The sequence below is a fragment of the Caretta caretta genome, chromosome 20 (genome assembly GCF_965140235.1).
Source record: "Caretta caretta isolate rCarCar2 chromosome 20, rCarCar1.hap1, whole genome shotgun sequence".
In the NCBI taxonomy this organism is placed as follows: Eukaryota; Metazoa; Chordata; order Testudines; family Cheloniidae; genus Caretta; species Caretta caretta.
The window spans coordinates 19938901-19957890 of NC_134225.1; the positions used below are offsets into that span (position 1 = coordinate 19938901).

Sequence of the window (18990 nt, forward strand, 5' to 3'; positions counted from 1 at the left end):
TAGGTCCATTGACTTCAGTGGGAAATACAGCATCTGACATTAAGGTTGAATTTGCTTCTCTGTGTCATTCACTTCTTCTTTCCTTGCTCCTTTCACTTCTCTAGTTCTTCTTTCCTCCACCTACCTCACTTTCTCTTTGCCCTCTTCTTTCCCCAACATCTCCCTTTCTTTTATTCTTTTTCATTCTCTCTTTTCCATCCAGCCACCCTTCGGCCTAAGCAATCCTGTTATTTCCCCCCCACCCAGGTTTCGCACAGAGAGGATGAATGCCTGCAGTTTAAAGCTCACCAGTTTTTCGAAGTTGGTCTCATTCAGCCGGCATCCGTCACAGTCTACGACTATTACACCATAGGTAACAGATCGCAGCTCTCCTCACCATTAAAGGCACCATGGCTTCAAATTCTGCTCTGGGTTACATTGGTGTCTTTACTTCTTGCAGTCTCTTGCTGAAATACTTGGTTATCATTATCCCCATGTAACAGAGGGGATGCACTGAGATGTTAAGAGATTTGCCCTCAGGTAAGCCCTAGACAGTTAGTAGCACAGCTGGGAGCAGATTGCCAATTCAGAGCTCTAAGTACAGCTTCCGCATACACAGTCCCCTCCCACCACTGGAAATAGAACCCAGGCGTCCTGAATCCCAATCTCCTGCTCTACACTAGCTCACACTCCCGTCTCTACTTTCCCAGATTACTGTCAGGAGTCTGATTTGTCGTGCATGCCCCAAGTTTCACCTCACTTAAAAATGACTTGCTTACAAAATCAGACATAAAAATACAAAAGTGTCCCAGCCACACTAGTACTGACAAATTGCTGACTTTCTCATTTTTTACCATATAATCAATATAAATCAATTGGAATAGAGATATTGGACTTACAATTCAGTGTGAGACCTGAGCCTGTTTTCGCTTGTGAGCCTTGTCATTCGGCGGCTGGAGAGCGGCAGCTGCTGGCCAGGTTCCCAGCTCTCAAGGCAACGCCGCCACCAGCAGCAGCGCAGAAGTTAGGGTGGCATGATCTGATTTTGCTACCCTTACTTGTGCGCTGCCCTTCCGTGCTGAGCGGCCAGAGAGCGGCGGCTGCTGGCTGGGGAGTTCCTGTTCTTTGTGGTGAATGAGGACGATTTTTTCAATCCTGCTCCCACCCTGCCCCACAGTCTCTACTCCCACTCCCACCCGCTCCTGCATTGTTTGTTGAATTTTTATCCCGCTCCCGCTATTAGGGCAGCGGGACCTGTGGGATCCCAGTCCTGCTGCAGGGCTCTAGAGCCTGTTGTAAAACTAGGCAAATATCTAGATAAGTGAACATACCCCCTGGGGTACTGCTAGGGTATGTGTCGCCCTGGTTGAGAACTCCTGGATTAGAACTCAGGGGTTTCAGACTCATAGACTTTAAGGCCAGACGGGACCATCTTGATCATCTAGTCTGACTTCCTGCCCACCTCCCAGTTCCTCCTGTTCTAACATTACCTCAAGCTGGAAATATATGGTCACACTCATCACCTTAACACACCCATGCAAAGGTAGGCAAAATAATAAGGGGAACCTCTGACTACAGGCAATAATGATCCTACTGGCCCTCTCCCCGCATTTTACCTCCAGAGGTGGATTTGCTGCTAGCATGATTATGAGGGTGTCTCCAACAAGCACCAGCCCATCATTTCAAGTTGATGGTTTCCTATAGCGCAGAAAGTTGTTCCCACAGATTGCTGCTCCCTTCCCCAGGGTCACCCAGTGGGACTGCTCCTTTCAGGGTTGTCTCCCAGGTGCTGTAAATCATGGCTGTTGTTCTGCGGGAGGGGTAGTAATCCGTGTCTCTGATCTTTCTCTAGATGACCGGTGCACTAAGTTCTACCACCCGTCTAAGCAGAGCGGGCTCTTCAATAAGCTCTGTCACGGGGAAGTCTGCCGGTGTGCAGAAGGTAAGGAGAGTCCTGTCTCTGCTTACATCTCTGGTGGGGGCTCCCCTGTCAGCTTTACCAGCAAACATGCAGTCCCAGGGCCCCCCAGCATCAGCCCCTCAGTCGCTCATCAGGGCTTCTCCTTCCCTATGGGCTCTGGATGATTCTCACATGTGATACAGGCTCACGGCAGCCACAGGCAGGAAGGTCACTGGGTTTGTCCCCCAGCCTGGAGCTCTGACTCTTGGCCAGCTGTGTCCCTGCTACAGCACCACCACATACAGGAATGGTGGGACCAGGGTCGGGATGAGGGCGCCCTCAGTGGAAATATGTGGGGGATGCACCCCCACATAAAGTCATGCACGCCTGGGGAAGGCAGGCAAGAGAGGAACCAGAAGGGACTGCAGGGCCTGGGATTGGGCCAGGGAGTGGAACCCAGAGGGGCTGGAATGGGCCTTGGAGGAGGTAGGAATCCCCGGGACCCACCTTCCCAGCCTGAAACCTGCCCCTCACCACGCAGAGTCTCAATATCTTTCTTCACTCCGTCTCCTATCCCTGCTCTCCTGCATTCGCAAAGGGTTTCCACCCTCCCTGACCACCTACCCTCACCTGTGGTCCCTCACTCCCTTTTCCAATGGCAACCCCACCTGCCAATCACATGGAGAGCTGGCAGCAGGACGTAGAAGCAGAATTTCTCTTGTCGGCTGGATGACCGGGAGGGAGCAGGTTTTGGAGAAGTCAGTTCCTCCTCTCTGCCCATCAGGGCCCTGGGGGCTGGGCTAAGCCAGCTGATCCGTGGAGTGGGGCTGCACACACTGAAGCAGGGCAGTCTGGGATGCAGGGGTTGCTGGGTTTCCAGCCATTCCGATGGGGATGCTCCTCCCTGGTTATGAAACTTCCGTGGAAACATACCAGCTGTTTCAATGGTTGGAATCCGGCCTGGGGGGTAGTGACATGAAGTCAGGCACTTCTTTAAAATATGTGGGTCCTCTCATTCCAGGATGCCCACAGCTGGCACCCCTCAGCCCCCTGCTGTCAGTTTCAGCACAGAGGCCAAGTATTGGATGAGCCATGAAGGCTCCACTCCCTGCTGACTCTTAGGAAGGGATCCTCTAGAAGAGGGTGGAGACCCACTGGTGGGGCCCTTGTTCAGTGGGGAACTTGCTGTAGCCCTGCAGTCTGCCAGGCATACAGAGAGGTATTCAGTCTCCAGATCTCTCCTTCCCATCACCTTTGATTCCCCATCTGCAGCTCCACTAAGTCCCGAGACAAGGCTCCTCCTGGCACTGACCCAGGTAGATATCCACCAGTGCAGAGAGGGAAGATAGCTGTGATTGCCAGGCCTATTTATGGTCCTTGGTTATTTCATATATCCAGAAAGAGTTCCTCTGGGCAACATCTACTGATTCCTTTGCAGAACTGTCTGAGTCTGTCGGCTCAGGATCGCCTCATTTAGACCCTGCAACCTACCTCTCCATCCCTTGTTTCTTCTTTTACTGTGCCCCATAACACAGGTGCTGACTTTTATTTTTCCTGGTGGGTGCTCCACCCCCACTCCGCCCCTTCCCCTAAGACCCCACCCTAGCTCTGCCACTTCCTGTCCCCGCTCTGCCCCTTCCCCCAAGATCCCCTGCCCGCTGTTCTCTGCCGAATGCCTCCTGCCAGCCGCCAAACAGCTGATCTGCAGCCCCGCCAAATGGCTGTGGCTGATGGGTGCTGAGCACCTGCTATTTTTGTTCCATGGGTGCTTGAGCCCCGGAGCACCCACGGCGTTGGCGCCTATGCCCCATAACGTGATGGGTGGTTGGCTTCATGGCCACTCCCTTGTCGGAGGAGGTGGGCCTGTCACTGTCTGGACTAGCATGGCTCACCCAGGATTCAAATAGGTGGGCATCTGTGGGTCACTAATAGCAGAGCTGAAACTATGGTCTCCCTTGGTGATTCTCTACCCCATCCTCCTTCCCCATAGAAAACTGCTTCATGCAGCAGAAGATAGAGGGTCCCATCACATTGAACAAACGAATGGAGGAAGCCTGCGAACCTGGAGTGGATTATGGTAAATCTGTGATTTGGATCTGCTGAGTCTTTTTCCATGAGGAGAGCGCAGAGACAGGGTTCGGAATTCGGTTTGGATTGTAAAGTTTGCCCTTGAGGTTGAATCAGGGGTAAGGTCAGAAGACAGAAACCTGTTAAGGTTTCTGAGGCAGAAACCTGATAAGATTTTGGGGCCTTAAACTCCCAGAAATGAACAAGATCAGATGACTGTTTAAGATTCAATCTAACCCTAAGTATTTATCTGCCCCCCCACTTCCCTAGTATCTGAGCACTTCACAATCTTTAACGTGTTCATCCTCACAACCTCCTGTGAGGCAGGGCAGTGCTATTATCCCCATTGTACAAAAGGGGAAACTGAGGCACGGAACGACTAAGTGACTTGCCCAAGGTCACGCAGCAAGTCTGTGGTGGAGCAGAGAAATGAACCCCGGTTTCCAGCTATCGCCCACACCATGGGACCATCTTTCTCACAGCCAGTTTGGGGAGTCAGTTACACACTGAATTCTTGACAGAAAAGTACTGCAGACCTTCAACTGGTGTTTTGTATGTCTTCCTTTTTTTAAAGTGTATAAAACCAAGCTTGTTAGAATTGAAGAAGTGGGCGGTTCTGACTATTACATCATGGAAATTTTGGAAATCATTAAAGCAGGTAAGAGCTCCCCTTCTAAAATCAGGGTGCAATTTCTTTGAATGGCCTTTGGGATAAAGGCCTGCATAATTGCTGTTTCAGAGTAGCAGCCGTGTTAGTCTGTATTCGCAAAAAGAAAAGGAGTACTAGTGGCACCTTAGAGACTAACCAATTCATAAGAGCTAATTCTCTTCTCCAGAGGAAGTGCTAAAGCAAGGCTAATCTACTCTCATGCTCCAGGGCATTAACCTATAGCCACATGGGGACAACAAGAAAGAATTTGCTCAACCCACCGAGGCAGCCTTGCCATGAAAAGGCAGACAAAATAACAGGGGGGAACCTCTCACTGTGTTCAGCCTGGCGCAATTGGCCAGTCTCATTATGGGCTTTTTCAACCTTCTTCTGAAGCAATTGGCATTGGCCATTGTGGGAGTCAAGACCCCAGACTTGGTGGCCCTTTGGCCCAAGCTGCTATAGGGGAGGTGGAGTCTCTCTTCCTCAATGCTGACTTTTATAAATCGATATAAAGACAAAGTAAGCAGGGATCTAACTGAGCTCAAAGCGGCTTCACTCACTGGGAGCTGATATGACTGTTCTAATTATTTGTATTACCTGAGATTAGGGGCCCCTTGTGCTAAGCACTGGACATACCCAGATACAACCCCTGCCTTGACGAGGTTACAGTCTAAATCGACACTGGGTGGATTTATTAGCCCCATTTCACAGGTGGGGAATTGAGTCACAGGGAGATCGAGTGACTTGTTCAAGGTCACACAAGGAGTCTGTGGCAGAAACAGGAGCTGAGGCCTGAACTCTTCAGGCCAGCCCGGTGCCGCAACCACAAGATGGTCCTTCCTGTCTCTAATGACTGCTGGAGATTCAGTGATTGGTTATCACAGCAGTCGCACTGGGGCTGAATTTGTACTGAAATCTCAAGAGAACGCCTAGGAGTCACCTCTTCTCTGTTCCTTTCATCTTCATCCCTCTCCACCCTGTACTATCTCCTCGTCACTCTGCTCTTATGTGTGAGATCTTTTTTCACTTTTCCCCGTCCCCCCAGGGACTGATGAAAATCCACAAGGAAAAACTCGCCCATTCATCAGCCACATAAAATGCAGGGAGTCTCTGAGGCTGGAGCGTAACAAAGACTACTTGATCTGGGGACTCAGCACCGACTTGTGGCCCAGGAAAGCTGAGTAAGTAGCCTCCTGTGGTTACCCTGCGTTAGTCACTTTCAAGCCGACACGCCCTTAATTAATTACCCTATCAATTTTAAGTACCTATCAGGCCACCATTACTGTACTTTCTGAGAGCCTCACAATATTGAATGTATTTATTCTCACTATGGGAGGCAGGGCAGCGTTATTACCCTCATTTAATGGATGGGTAAACTGAGGCACGGATAGCCTAAGGTCCAGGTCCTCAAAGGTATTGAGGCACCTAACTCCCACTGACTGGCCTTCGGTGACCTCTCCAAAGTACCCAAAGGAAGTTTCTGGAGTTGCTGGGAATTTAATCCAAGTTCGCCTCGTCGTCTAACCCTGGACCACCATTCCCCGCAGGGGCTACCCAACTATTTCACCAGCACAAATCACATTCACAGTGCAATTTCAAGGTCCCTGCATCCAGCCACAGTTGTTCCCAAATCACTTACGTTTAAACTTGGTGGAAATATATTTAATTAGGGTAGAAACTGCACCTAACCATGAGCTTCACCAACAAAGATGCAGCTCACAGAGGCTAAAAGTTCCATCCTCATGCTATATATATATGGAGCATTGCATGCTGGGATCTGTAGTCTCTCTGTAGTCTGAGTGTAAGCTGGCTGTTTGGGGAGGCTGGCCCCCGGCCCCGCCCATTCTCCACCCATCCCTCCCGCTGGAGCCCCAAGCCCACCACCGCGGCTGCCAGCCCCAGACCTGGGCTGCTCTAGCCAGCCAGCCTGAGCGCCCACAGCCCTGAAGTGTTGGGCACCATGGCCCCAGGACCCCCTGCCCAGGAGCGCCATGTGCTGCGGCCCCTGAGCCCCCAGCCTCAGAGCGCCATACGCTGCGGCCCCCCGTGCCTCAAGCACCACCAGCCCTGGAGCGCCAGGGAGCCCCAGTGCTGCGGGGCCCCTGCACTGGGGGCGCCCATCTGCCTCAAGTCCCGAGCCACAGGCCAGCCTGCACTTGCCTCAGCCCCCTTGGGGAAGAGGAGCAGCCTGCATGGGCTGTGGCCAGGGGGAAGCAACGGGAAGCAGGAGGGGGCTCAGGGCAGAGCATGAGTGGGGCCACGCCTGGCTGTTTGGAGGGACTCAGCCTCCCCTGGCCCGCCATACGCGCTACCTATGCCCTTAGGCAAACCTGGCTGCCCTTGAGGAACTGAGCCAACAAATTGGACACATTCTGTGCTTCACTGCTCACCCTTCTGCCTGTCTGTCCCAGGCTATCCTACATCATTGGCAAGGACACCTGGATCGAGAAGTGGCCCAACGAGGATGAATGCCAGGAGCCGGATTTCCAGAACGTCTGCCAGGAATTCCTTGAGTTCTCTGAAGCCATGACCATGTTTGGCTGCCCAACCTAAACTTGGACCCAGCTTTCCCAGCGGCCCCAATGGGACAGTGTGAGCTGAGACGGAGTGTTACACTCAGGTGGAGACATCTCCACTCAGAGTCCCAATGCTGCTGACTCTCGCCACTAGCCCTGTCCTCTTGGGGGTTTCGCTCTCTTCTCTTCTTGTTGTTTCTATATATATAAACGGCTGATTTCTTACCCTGGTCTGCTGTGTGACTTTTTACCAATCTTTACATAGTCTGCAAAATAGCTTTATAAGTAACCAGCTACTAGGATCATGGGTGCATGAGAAAGACCTTAAATTAGATTAGGATGGACAAGCATGAATGGGTGGTTAGATACGCATGGATGGATATTTGGGAGCGAGTCTTCTCTACCTCTGTGTGCCTAGAGTGACCACACAACACGTTTTTGCTGGGACAGTCCCTTTTTTCAGCCCTGTGCCGGCTGGCACCATGGAGGTACACAGACGCTCTCCACCAAAATCCACAGCGCCACCAGATGCCGCTGCTGAACAGAATTCTGCCCAGATACCACTGGGATGGATATCAAATAAATTCTTGGAGTTACAACAAGAATGAAACAACTTCACAGCTATGAAACTCCACTAAGAGAGAAGGATTATACACATTTCCCAGGTGGGTAAACTGAGGCACAGAATGCTCATGTGACTCACCCATAACAGGACAGTGATAGAATTAGGAGTGGAGGAGTGGTAGAATCTTTGTGCTCTAAATGCTGGACAATATTCCCTCGCTGTTCTGAGTATAGAACCCAGGAATCCTGACCCCTAGTTCCCTGTTTCAATCAACAGACATCCCACGTACATGGACATAGCTTCCCACACTCAGGAGCGGAACCCAGAAGACCTTTGTCTCCTGCCTTGATTATGCAAATAAATCAGACAACTTGCACCTCTTGTGTTTTTATAATTTTTTTTGGCCTATATGTTTTGCTTTTCTTTCTCATTCTTTGTGTCTGTATTTTTATGACTAGCCTGTTTGTCAGAGCTGTTTTAGTTATGTTCACAGGCAAGAAAGGGGCTGCAAGGTATCTTCTTCTTTTTTTGCAATGGGAGAAGCCAGTGTCACATTGCAGCAATCTGCAAGTTCAGATTATTTAATAGGTATATTACAGTGGTACATAGGAGCTGCCTCCCTTCATTGTGCTAGGTGCTGTATGAACAAAAAACAAAAAGTCCCTGCCCCAAAGATCGTACAGTCTGATTATTTATTGTGTGTATCACAGAAGCACCTAGAGGCCCCGATCAAAAATGGGAAGTATCTGGTTGTAGGTGCTGTACACCTGTACAACAAAGAGACAGTCCCTGCCCCGGAGAGCAATGTGAACCTGGGGGAGGGACGGGTCAGAGTTGGAAAGTTAAGCACATGAGCGTTTGCAGGATCAGGGCCTGAGTATTAGGGATGTTTACCTTGGCTTCAGCTTTGGCTTTGAATTTCTTGTCAATTTCAGGGGTAAATTTGGGGCAGCTGGTGCGGTAACCCAGCCCCCTGACTCAAAACTCTGGCCACCTTCTTTCCCCCTTGCAAACATTCGGTGCTTAGAACTGTCCCATTGCAACAGCCCTGTTGTGGGGCGGCCTCCTCCCACGCATCCCCTCATGGCCTCAAGCCAGTCCAGCAGGCAGCCCCCTGCCTCAGTTTCCCGCTTTCGAGGGGCTTCTGCAATAACTCACAAGCCCTTTCACAGTCTATTTCAGGTTTGGGTTTATTCAATGAACAAATATTTCAAAATAAAGTTTGCCAGTCCTTCCTCAAGTGCATCCATGCGCACCTCTTTATCAGGTCACCCCCAGACTTTTCCTGCCTGTTGTCCCACTCTCCACGTCCCAGCTGGCTGCACTGGAGTCTAGTCACCCTACAGCCTCTGTGCTAGTCTCTGCAGTCAATGATTTTAGTTTAGTATCCATTTATTGTGTGATGTTATCATTAATCAATGTGTTATATTACATATATTCATTGTATGTTCACCGGAGTTGATTTGTAGGATTATAAAAGTATAAGATTGATCAGTATTTAGGGAACTGCGTAGTAGACATGAGTAAGACAAGCTGAAACGCAAGAACCTGTAGACTGAGGCCTGCAAAACTTTAGCTTAGCTATTTTAGGCATTGGAGAGAAGAAATGATGGCGCAAGGCCATGACTGAGAAATAACCCAAAAACTTATGGGAAAGAGGTACCAACTGGTAATATTCCGAAGGTATAAGGTCTTAAATTTAAATAATAAAATGCTGTAACAACAGATAGTGTCTCTAACATGTGCCTTAACCGCAAGATAAAGATGGTACGCCAACGTTAATGAGAACCTACATGGCCTATAGAATTCAGGGTCCTGTTTGGTTTGGCCTGTTGTATTGTTCTCTGGTTCATTATACACGGTTTATTAAATTATGTGCGGGTATCAGACCCAGTGATCAGTGATTTTAAGGACACTGTGGCAATCCAAGATGGAGTCTGAAAACTGTGGCAATCCAAGATGGAGTCTGTACACTGTCAGCCTGGTCTGGATAAAACTGGACTGAACGGGTTTTTCCCGCCACTGGGCGACCGCCAAGGTTCCATCACCTCAGACTGTTTCCCGCCTTTCTGCGGATCGTACCATGTTTCCCCGCCATAGAGTCTGTGAAAGACCTGGGATCACGGGCTGATGGGACAGTCCACCATAGCGACCGGGTGCGGGGTTTCGGGTCTCCGGGGCACTCGTGCATCAGCGAAGAACACCCTTCGTGCCCGGGGCGAAAGGAAAAGAAGACGACACATTATCATCTTACCGCTCCTGCGCCCGGGGAACGTCGCCATCCCGAGGGTCCCTGGCCCGCGTCTTCTGTCCTCCTGCCGGAACCACGCCCGTATCGATCAATCCACGAGGGGGCCAACCGACTCTAACACCATCTTGGAGGATGGGGGTATGTCGGTAGGTATGACTGGTCCATGGTACTTCTCTCTAGGAATTGTACATGCTGTGACATTTATCACTTTGCTGGTAACGTTAACCAAACTGCTAAAAGGTAGACGCTCTTGTATTTTCGGTGTTATTTACCTGTGGTTTAAACGTGTTCCTATGAACTCTAGATCCAGGACAATCAGAGATAACTCTCTGTTGAACTTGAGACTGTAGCCGACAGAGCTGATCCCACTGAAGTAGGATTAACCGTACATAGAATAAAACGCTCCACTTCCCTAGAAATTCCCCTCTCTCCACATTCCTGCTGCTCTCAGCTCTTTACTGGGAAACAAGCTGACCCCTGCTCAGGTGAGCCCCCTTAGTAATTAGGGTTGGCTTGCCCCAGGCCTCTAGCCCTTCACAGGCCAGCTAGCCACCGGGATAGTGTATAAGCCAGGAAAGTAACCTCGCAACAGCGGGACCATTCCCCCGCTAACACATACACTATGATCTCCACTGATCATTGCGACACCACTGATAAGCTGAATGCAAACACGCTCAGCAGGTAGACAGCAGATCCTCCCATGGCACCAGAAGACGCCACTTCTCCCAGAAACATCTGCTTTTTGTTCGGATGCCTCTTCTGTTGCGAGCTAACCTCTGGGCAGTGGTCAATATATAATTGCAGAAGCTCCCGGATCCCCAGCACTGACTTGATCTCAATACAGGGGGGCTAGCGTCCCTGCCGCTCAGTCAGGAAGCAGAAGAGGCTCCTTTAAGAAGATGATCTTAGTGAATTTCATGGTGGGGGAAGGTAATAGACCAATGGATTGATGGTCTCTATTTATAGCAGGGGTACAGGACGTCTCTTGGCAAAGTGCCTCCGTCCCTAATCTAGGAGATAAGGCCCTCTATTGGCAGGATGGGCAATTTCAGCTCTCTGGTCTATTCCACTGCCTACTTGTGCCTGTGGTTTGGTAACGTGTGCGCGTTTTATCTAGGTATTGCACAGAGAACTCTCCCCCCCCCCAACATTTCAGGTGGCTAAAGCAGGACGCCGCGCCACTCGGGTTTTTGGCCCACTCGCCCTCTTTGGACGGAGGCAGATGGGTCAAATGTGAGTGGTGTTGCAGCCTAGCACCGGGGCTCACAATGCCACTCACGTTTGGCTCGCCCGCTCCTCCGTAGGTGGCGTCGTGGGGCGGGCAGGCCAAACCTGAGCAGCACTGCAAACCCATGCACCAGGTCGCCGTGCCACAGAGTTTGGGGGCCCCCTCAAACTGGGGGCCCAAGGCAAATGGCCCCTTTAGACCCTCCCCTCTGGGCGATCAAGAATGCAGGAAATGTTCACTCCACCAGGAGAGGGGACTTGGGGGGGTGTCAAAGTAGGACCGTCCCATGAACCCCAGGGCTGTTGGGAGGTCTGGAACAGCCGCCCCTCCCCCGCCCCCCCCATTCCAGAATGACTTTCAGACACTTGGAGGGGAAATTAACCTTTTTAACAACATTCAGCCAAACAACAACCCCTTGAACAACCTGCACATGCTGCCAGTTCCCTGGCAATGCAGTGAAGGGGAGGGAGCAGAGTCAAGGCTTAGAGACGCTGGGACAGAGGCAGGGTGGGATGACTGTGCTCACTGTATAATCCACAGAGAACATACCTGCCAAGATAAACCCGTCTGTGCCCTAAGGTCTTGTTTACCTTTTACATCAAGGAAGAACCAGGAAGGGGAAGAAAGATGATCTTGTGGTTAAGACACAAAACTAAGGAGTCAGGACTCCTGGGTTCTATTTCCAGCTCTGGAGGCAGAGTGGGATTAAGTGGGTAGAACTGGCCTGTGGTCTATTGCTAGCTGAGGGAGGGTAGGGTTATCTAATGGTTAGAGAAGGGAACTGGGGGTCAGGACTCCTGGGTTCTACTTCTAGCTTAAAGAGGGGGCTGTGATCTATGGGTTTAAGAAGAGGATTGAGTGGTCAGGGCTCTGGGTTCTACTCCTCGCTATGGGAGTATGGTTTAATGGTTAGAGAAGAAGGGGGTGGGGCAGGGCACCTGGTTCTGCTCCTGCCATGGGCTTGCTGTGTGATATTAGCCAAGGTGCTCAGAACCAAAATAGGAAAAGCAGCCTTTAATTCTGAATGCCTCTGTTTTTGGGGGTGCCCAGTGTGAGCTATGAGTTTCACAGGGGCTCAGGATCTACAGAGCCCTTTGTCAGCACGGCCTGGGACACAGCGATCCTACCGGGGTACCTGAGAAATAGTCAACCCTGGGGAAAGGAAGCTGGCCTCGGCTGCCTGGTATCTGGTTATTAGTTTGCTAATAAAGTCAACTTCCAGGAAGAGAGTGAAATTGGCTGTGTGTAATGTGTTTGGAAGAGGCTGGGGGTGCCATCTGCTCACAGGTTCGCAGAATACTGTGTGATAAATGAAGAGGGGTGGGGGTAGCTCCCTTTTATGAACAGCCAGTAGCTATAAAATCCCTCTTTGTAGCTGTTCTCTAATTGCTTTACCTGTAAAGCGTTAAAAAGTCTCACTGCTATGCATAGGTAAAAGGAAGTGAGTGGGCGCCTGGCCAAAAGAGCCAATGGGAAGGATAGAACTTTTTAAAATTGGAACAACTCCCCTTTTGTCTGTTCTGTTGTTGTTCTCTCAGGGAGAGGCAGACAGGGCTGAGCTATGCTGTAAGAAGCTTGGGCCAGGTATGAAAAATTATTAGTATCATACCTAGAAACTACTCATTTAAAACCCCAGATATGTAAGTAGATCAGGAAATGTCTAGGGAGACACAATTAGGTTTATCCTTTTTATTTCTTTATGGCTTGTGGATTCCTCTGTGCTAACCCTGGTGCTTTTGTTTTGCTTGTAACCTTTAAGCTGGACCTCAAGAAAGCTATTCTTGGTGCTTAATCCTTGTAGTTGCTCTTTTAAAATCTAGCAACAGCCTGAGTTCCCAGATGTATTTTCTCCCTTTTTAAAAAGATAAAATGTACCTTTTTAAAGAACAGAACTGAATTTTTGTGTCTTAAGAGGTTTGTGCACATGTTGTTTAATTAACAAGGGCAATAGCTGATTTTTTTTTCTTTCTCCACTCTTCCCCGGGCTGGGGGTGAAAGGGTTTGAGGGTACCCCACAAGAAGGAATTCCCAAGTGCGCCTTCCTGGGCTCTCAAAAGGGTTCTGCACTTGGGTGGTGGCAGCATCTACCAATCCAAGGTCAGAGAAAACCTGTAACCTTGGAAGTTTAATACAAGCCTGGAGTGGCCAGTATTAATTTTTAGAATCCTTGCAGAGCCCGGCCTTCTGCTGGGACTCAGAAATGCTGGGTCCTATCCCCAGCACTGGGAGGAGAGTGGGGTCTAATGGTTAGAATGGTTTATATACTGGGACTCAGAACTCCTGGGTTGTATCCCCAGCACTGAGAGGAGAGTGCAGCGTAGTGTAGTGGTTAGAATACTGTGTGTACTGGGACTCAGGACACCTGGGTTCTATCCCCAGGACTGGGAGGAGATTTGCATCTGATGGAGTGGGTTATACCCCACAAAAGCTTATGCCCAAATAAATTTGTTTGTCTCTAAAGTGCCACAAGGACTCCTAGTTGTTTTTGCTGATACAGACTAACACCGCTACCCCTCTGAAAGCTAATGGGGTTCTTCCAGCTTTACTCTGAGCACAGTAATAGCAGCTTCTAGCCCCTGGTACTAAGGCACTGCCTTTCACTGAAAATCCCCATAGGTTTCCCCTTCTCATGTTCCCCCTTGTTTGCAAATTGCAGCAGGAACCTGTTGCCCAATAAATCCTTCCTCAGTTGAGTGTTGAACCCAGCTCTTTATCCAGCCGAGATCACAGTCCACCCATGTGTTTGTTCAATAACATGCGCAGGTTGTCTGTAGACTGGAGGGTCAGGGCCATGTTCATCGGAATCTGTCTAATATTAAATTATTCAATGTGAAAGGTGAAATTTCCAGAAGCTTGTGTCTGAAATTCAGCAAGTGTGCCTAGAAGCATGCAGTCCCTGGATATTTCCCAGAGCAGCTCCAAGGTGGCTCGTTAATCCTGCAAATCGCACATATTGGACACACTGCATTTCTTTTACGTTCTTTCTGTAGCAACTTGTGGCAAATAGTATAAAGTGCAGATCTTAAACTGCAGTTCCTGGGGGCTGCCTCAGGCTAAAGTTACTGATTTGACGTTTATTTCTGTTTTCCATGTCACACTGTTTGGCTTTTGTGTTTTCACGTTTCACTTTTCATCGTTGTTCCGATTTCACTGAGAGCATTGTTTTGATGTGTTGTAGAGCAGCAATTTAGTGTGCACTTGAGTGCAGGCTTTACGAAACGGGGCCCAGAAATAGTTATTGGGAAATTCTGGACGACTACTCCTACCTAATCCCCTGACATCCAATTACATTTTTCAGGAGTTCCCTTCCTGAACTTTCAGAAGTATGGGCTGAAGTGAACCAAATATTTTATTTCATAAGTTGAAATACACCCCTTGAATTCTGCTTGCAGCTCTGGTCGCCCCATCTCAAAACAGGTGTATTAGAAATGGAATAGCTACAGAGAAGGGCAACAAAAATGATGAAGGGATTAAGCTTCCATATGAGAAGAGATTAAAAAGGCTGGGGCTCTTCATCTTGGGAAAGAGATGACTAAGGAGGGATACGACAGAGGTGTATAGAATTAGGACTGGTGCGGAGAAAGTGACTAAGGAAGTGTTATCGACCCCTTCACCTAACACAAGAACCAGGGGGTCACCCCATGAAATTAATAGGCAGCAGGTGTAAAACAACTAAAAGGAAGTCCTGCACACATCATGCAGTCAACCTGTGGAACTCATTGGCAGGGGATGTTGTGAAGGCCAAAACTATAACGGGGTTCAAAAAGAGAACTAGGTAAGTTCATGGAGGATAGATCCATCAATGGCTATTAGCCAAGATGGTCAAGGATGCAACCCCATGTTGTGGGTCTCCCTAAGCCTCTGACTGCCAGATGCTGGGACTGGATGACAGGGGATGGATCATGTGATAATTGCCCTATTTTGTTCATTCCCTTTGAAACACCTGGCGTTGGCCACTGCCGCAAGACAGGATACTGGGCTAGGACCATTGGTCTGACCCAGTATGGCCGTTCTTATGTTCTTATCTTAATAATCCTCTTTCCACTGCTGGGAAGTCATCGTTAGGACAGAAAGGGCAAGATGAACCCTTTCATTGCAGGGCCACTGATCCTCCACCAGTCCTAGAATAGTCAGAGAATTATTGTATTTGCCAGGCAGAGTGGACACGGTCCAGCCTTTGTCTGTCTTCCTTATTCAGATTGTAAACAGTCTCTCATCATGAATCTGTGCAGCACCTGGTACAATGGGGCCCTGATCTCAGCTGGGGCAGGGGCTGTCCCTCACTAAGTTTCTGTGCAACGCCTGGCACAACGGAGCACTGATCTCAGCTGGGGCATCTAGGCACTGCTGTGATACAAATAATAACAAATATTCATTCATGACGGCACAAAATCTACTTGCCCTTTGATAATGGGACAACTAATGACATTTTACCCACCTGTTAAAATAAATTTGCAAGGCTGGTGTGTGGATTATGGATTAGATATTGTATACTCACCCCCAAATCAAGACCAGATATCTTTCTGGAAGGTATATGCTTTAGTCAGTCACCGGTTATCGGGCTCAATACAGGAGTAACTGTGTGAAATACAATAGCCTGTGCTTTGCAGGAGGTCAGTCTCGATGATCAAATGGTCTCTTGAAAATCTGTGCGTTTTGGACTAGATTTTGCCTCTGTCAGTGTAAATCAGTGTCATTCCACTGACGGGAGTCAGGGCAAACGGCTTGACATCAGCTGAGGGTCTGTTCCCATTCAGTACTCAATACTCATTCAATACAGTAAGTCCACTGAGACCAGCCTGTGATCTGACCCTGAGTGTATAAATTAACCCTTTATGGAAGACACTGCATCTTGCTGAGTGTAGGTACAGCGCATAGGACAGTGGGCCCCCGATCTCAGCTGGAGAAACCATAATACCAGGCCATGAACACAACTTGCTCCCCTGTCAGCCTGATGGAAAAATTAAAATCTTGCTTGTAAAACAAAGGGTGAGGCTGATTATTACAGCAGATTCAAGTCTTACGCGTTGGGCTCACACCCGGATTTGGGGCCAGCGCCTCGGCTGCTGCAAACCAGCATTGCTCTAACGAAGTCAATAGAAGTAGGGTCGTTTACGCCAGCTGAGGATGTGGCCGTCTGGCTTTAAATGTAGCTAATAATGGCAGCATCTGCCCAGCTCTGTATTTATTATTCATATAGCATTAGCACTTCGAGGGCCCAGCATGCTAGGCGCCGGTCATACATAGCAAGGGGCAGTGGCTCTGTCCCAGAGGTTCATCATCCAGAGGCAATGCGAGAGGTCACACCGCAGGTCAGGGGCAGAGCCTGGAAGAGAATTCAGATCTCCTGGGTCCCAGGCGACTGCCTTAGCCATGACACCATGTTGCTTTTACTTTCACCGCTCCCATTCCACTGAGCCCTCCTTGGTCCCGCTAGCCATATGGCATTGTTACCGCTCAGACTTGTGACACCCGTTGTTAGGTAAGCCCAGTCGGCTGCTTAGCCGTAAGTACATATGTTGCAACTGGATGTCTTTGGATATTGTCCAGACTGAAGCCCTGTCCAAATACCACTGCCAGGAAAAGAAACCTGTTACTGGAAGCCAGCTGATAAGGTGCCTTCCCCCATTAACCCTTCCCTGGTTTGCAGTGGTTTGCTTTTACCCAGAGGAAGGGAAAAACAGACTCTGAGGTGAGTGATCTCAGTGGGGCTAGGGGGGTTCATACCAGTGGAGGATCCGGCCCAGAGATCTGAAGGTCTGGTTCATCAAGGAGGTTAACCTCTAAAAGGCCAGGTACTGGATTACAGGGTTATTGCAGGCGAAAAGCAATAGGTTAACCCGGTGCCTGTGCAAATTGCTGTTTCGAGCTTCAAAGCAACCAAAGGGATTTTGATACCCATCCGCCATTAAAATGTGTCTGAATCCTCTCCATGGCTTTGAAGATGCTAACCAGGATGTATTTTTCAGGGGCACAGGAAATGCCACACCAGATCAGATCATAGGGTCATCGCCAAGCATGGCTATTACCAGACATTTCAGAGCCAGGTGCAAGAAACTCTACTGTGGACAATTATAGCCTGCCCAGGGGGGACATTACCTCTCACGTGGCAATGAGTTCTGGAGGCTAATTCCACATTATTATTTCCTTTGATCAGTTTTATGTTACCTGGCAGTAGCACCCAAAGGCCTTCTTTGTGCTACGTGCTGTGCAAACATACAAAGCAGGTGTAGATGATGAGTGGTCGAACATGCCGGTGCCCTGTCTTTATTAGCACTCCCACCATTGCTATCAGCAGCGTAGATTCCCTAATCGAGTGTAGAGGAGTCCTGGCCTAAGAGACAGTTTCTGCCCCAAAGGTTTTACAATCCAAGCGAGTGGGATAGACCCTTCTGGGGCTCCCTTGAGGACTGGGACCGCTTTCCCTACTGAAACATCCCAGGACTTGCCCAAGGTAAAAGAGGGTCAAAAGGGAGATCCAGGAAGAGAATCCAGGAGTCCTGATTCTCAGCCTGCCCCCTCCTTGTAACCCAGTAGATCCCACTCCCCTCCCAGAGCCAGGAATATAATCCAAGCGTCCTGACTCCCAGCCCCGACTGCTTTAACACACTTGAACCTATTCCTCATTCACAGCTGGTAGCAGAACCCAGGAGTCCTGACTTCCAGCCCCAATTCTCCATGCTAGGCCTGAACTGTGGTATTGATCAGCGCCCCACCATTCTGATCTGTGGCTAGCACCTTGGCATGGAGTAAACACAAGCCCAGCCTCAGGTCCCTAATTCCAACTCCAGTCCTTGGAAAGACAACTAAACCCTTGTGTCAAGGGAGTGAAGAAAACATCTTTTGTTCTGAACTTTTCCCGTTTCCTGGGCTCCTCCTGGTCACTGACTAACCCGCCCAGCTGTTTGCACAAGGGCTCATCTTACAGGCAACTCTGAGGATAAATAGCCCAGGAGGAGCTACTTCTCCTCACCCTCCTGTCCTCACCATGGGGGGCTCTGCTCTCTACCTGGTGGCCGTGTTTGCTTTCTACTTCCTGGCTGTTTCTCACAGCCAACTGTAAGTACCCCCGCGCTTCTGCCACAGTGATGAGGATATTAACCAGGGTTTGTTAAATGGCTCCCAATGGAAACAAAGCTCAATTTTCCTCTCTTCTCTGCTACTGTGTGTGGAGTGGGAACAGGCTGCAGAAATTCTCTTCCTCACCTGGTCCAAGCCTCTTCTCCCTCGCTCAGTTCCAAGGCTAATTTTGGGATTCGGAAGACGGAATTTTTAAAAAAGTATAAACTGGATTTTGAGCCTCACTTGATCTAAGTGAATCAGGTATAGACAAGGAGTAATTCCATTGAAAACAATGGGGTTGCACCCCCCTGAAATGCACTGAAATCAGTGGGGTTGTCTTTCCCTTGGCTCCAGTGGGCTTTGGATCAGGCCCTAAAAGAAACCAGAGTCAGCTTCTACAGGGCCATATTTTGAACTCCTTGCTCAGTTTCTACATCCACAAGACACCCAGTGGGAATAAATTCTATTTTCAGTGTGTACTGGTGCAAATCTGGAGTAACTCCACAGACTTCAACGGGTAGTTAGTTACACTGGAGTAACTCCACTGGCTAAGGGAATTGCTTATGGTGCATGAGGCAGACCAGAACCCAGTTCACTTCCAAGGGGCTGGTGGGCTTCCGAAGCACAGTGGTCCACCGCTTGGGCGCTGCACTGGTAGTCAGGACTCCTGGGTTCTATTTCCAGCTGTTGGAGGGAATGTGCCTCAGGGGCCAGAAGATGGGAATGGGAGTCGGAGCTCCTTGGTTCTACCTGATACTCTCACAGGGGGG

General features: G+C 49.5%; 2 protein-coding genes across 2 annotated transcripts in view; both read left to right on the forward strand.

The window, feature by feature from the left end:
* The window catches only part of LOC125629907 (A.superbus venom factor 1-like), a 53557-nt gene extending 46218 nt beyond the window's left edge, over positions 1-7339 (forward strand). The window contains exons 35-40 of the mRNA XM_075121536.1: positions 247-352; positions 1832-1921; positions 3870-3956; positions 4521-4604; positions 5644-5779; positions 7010-7339. Of these exons, the coding sequence (XP_074977637.1) occupies positions 247-352; positions 1832-1921; positions 3870-3956; positions 4521-4604; positions 5644-5779; positions 7010-7151 (645 nt within the window). The 3' untranslated portion in view covers positions 7152-7339. The remainder of the gene's footprint in view (positions 1-246; positions 353-1831; positions 1922-3869; positions 3957-4520; positions 4605-5643; positions 5780-7009) is intronic.
* Positions 7340-18146: 10807 nt separating this feature from the next.
* The window catches only part of LOC125627805 (complement C3-like), a 56519-nt gene continuing 55675 nt past the window's right edge, over positions 18147-18990 (forward strand). The window contains exon 1 of the mRNA XM_075121786.1: positions 18147-18217. Coding sequence (XP_074977887.1) covers positions 18147-18217 — 71 coding nt within the window. The remainder of the gene's footprint in view (positions 18218-18990) is intronic.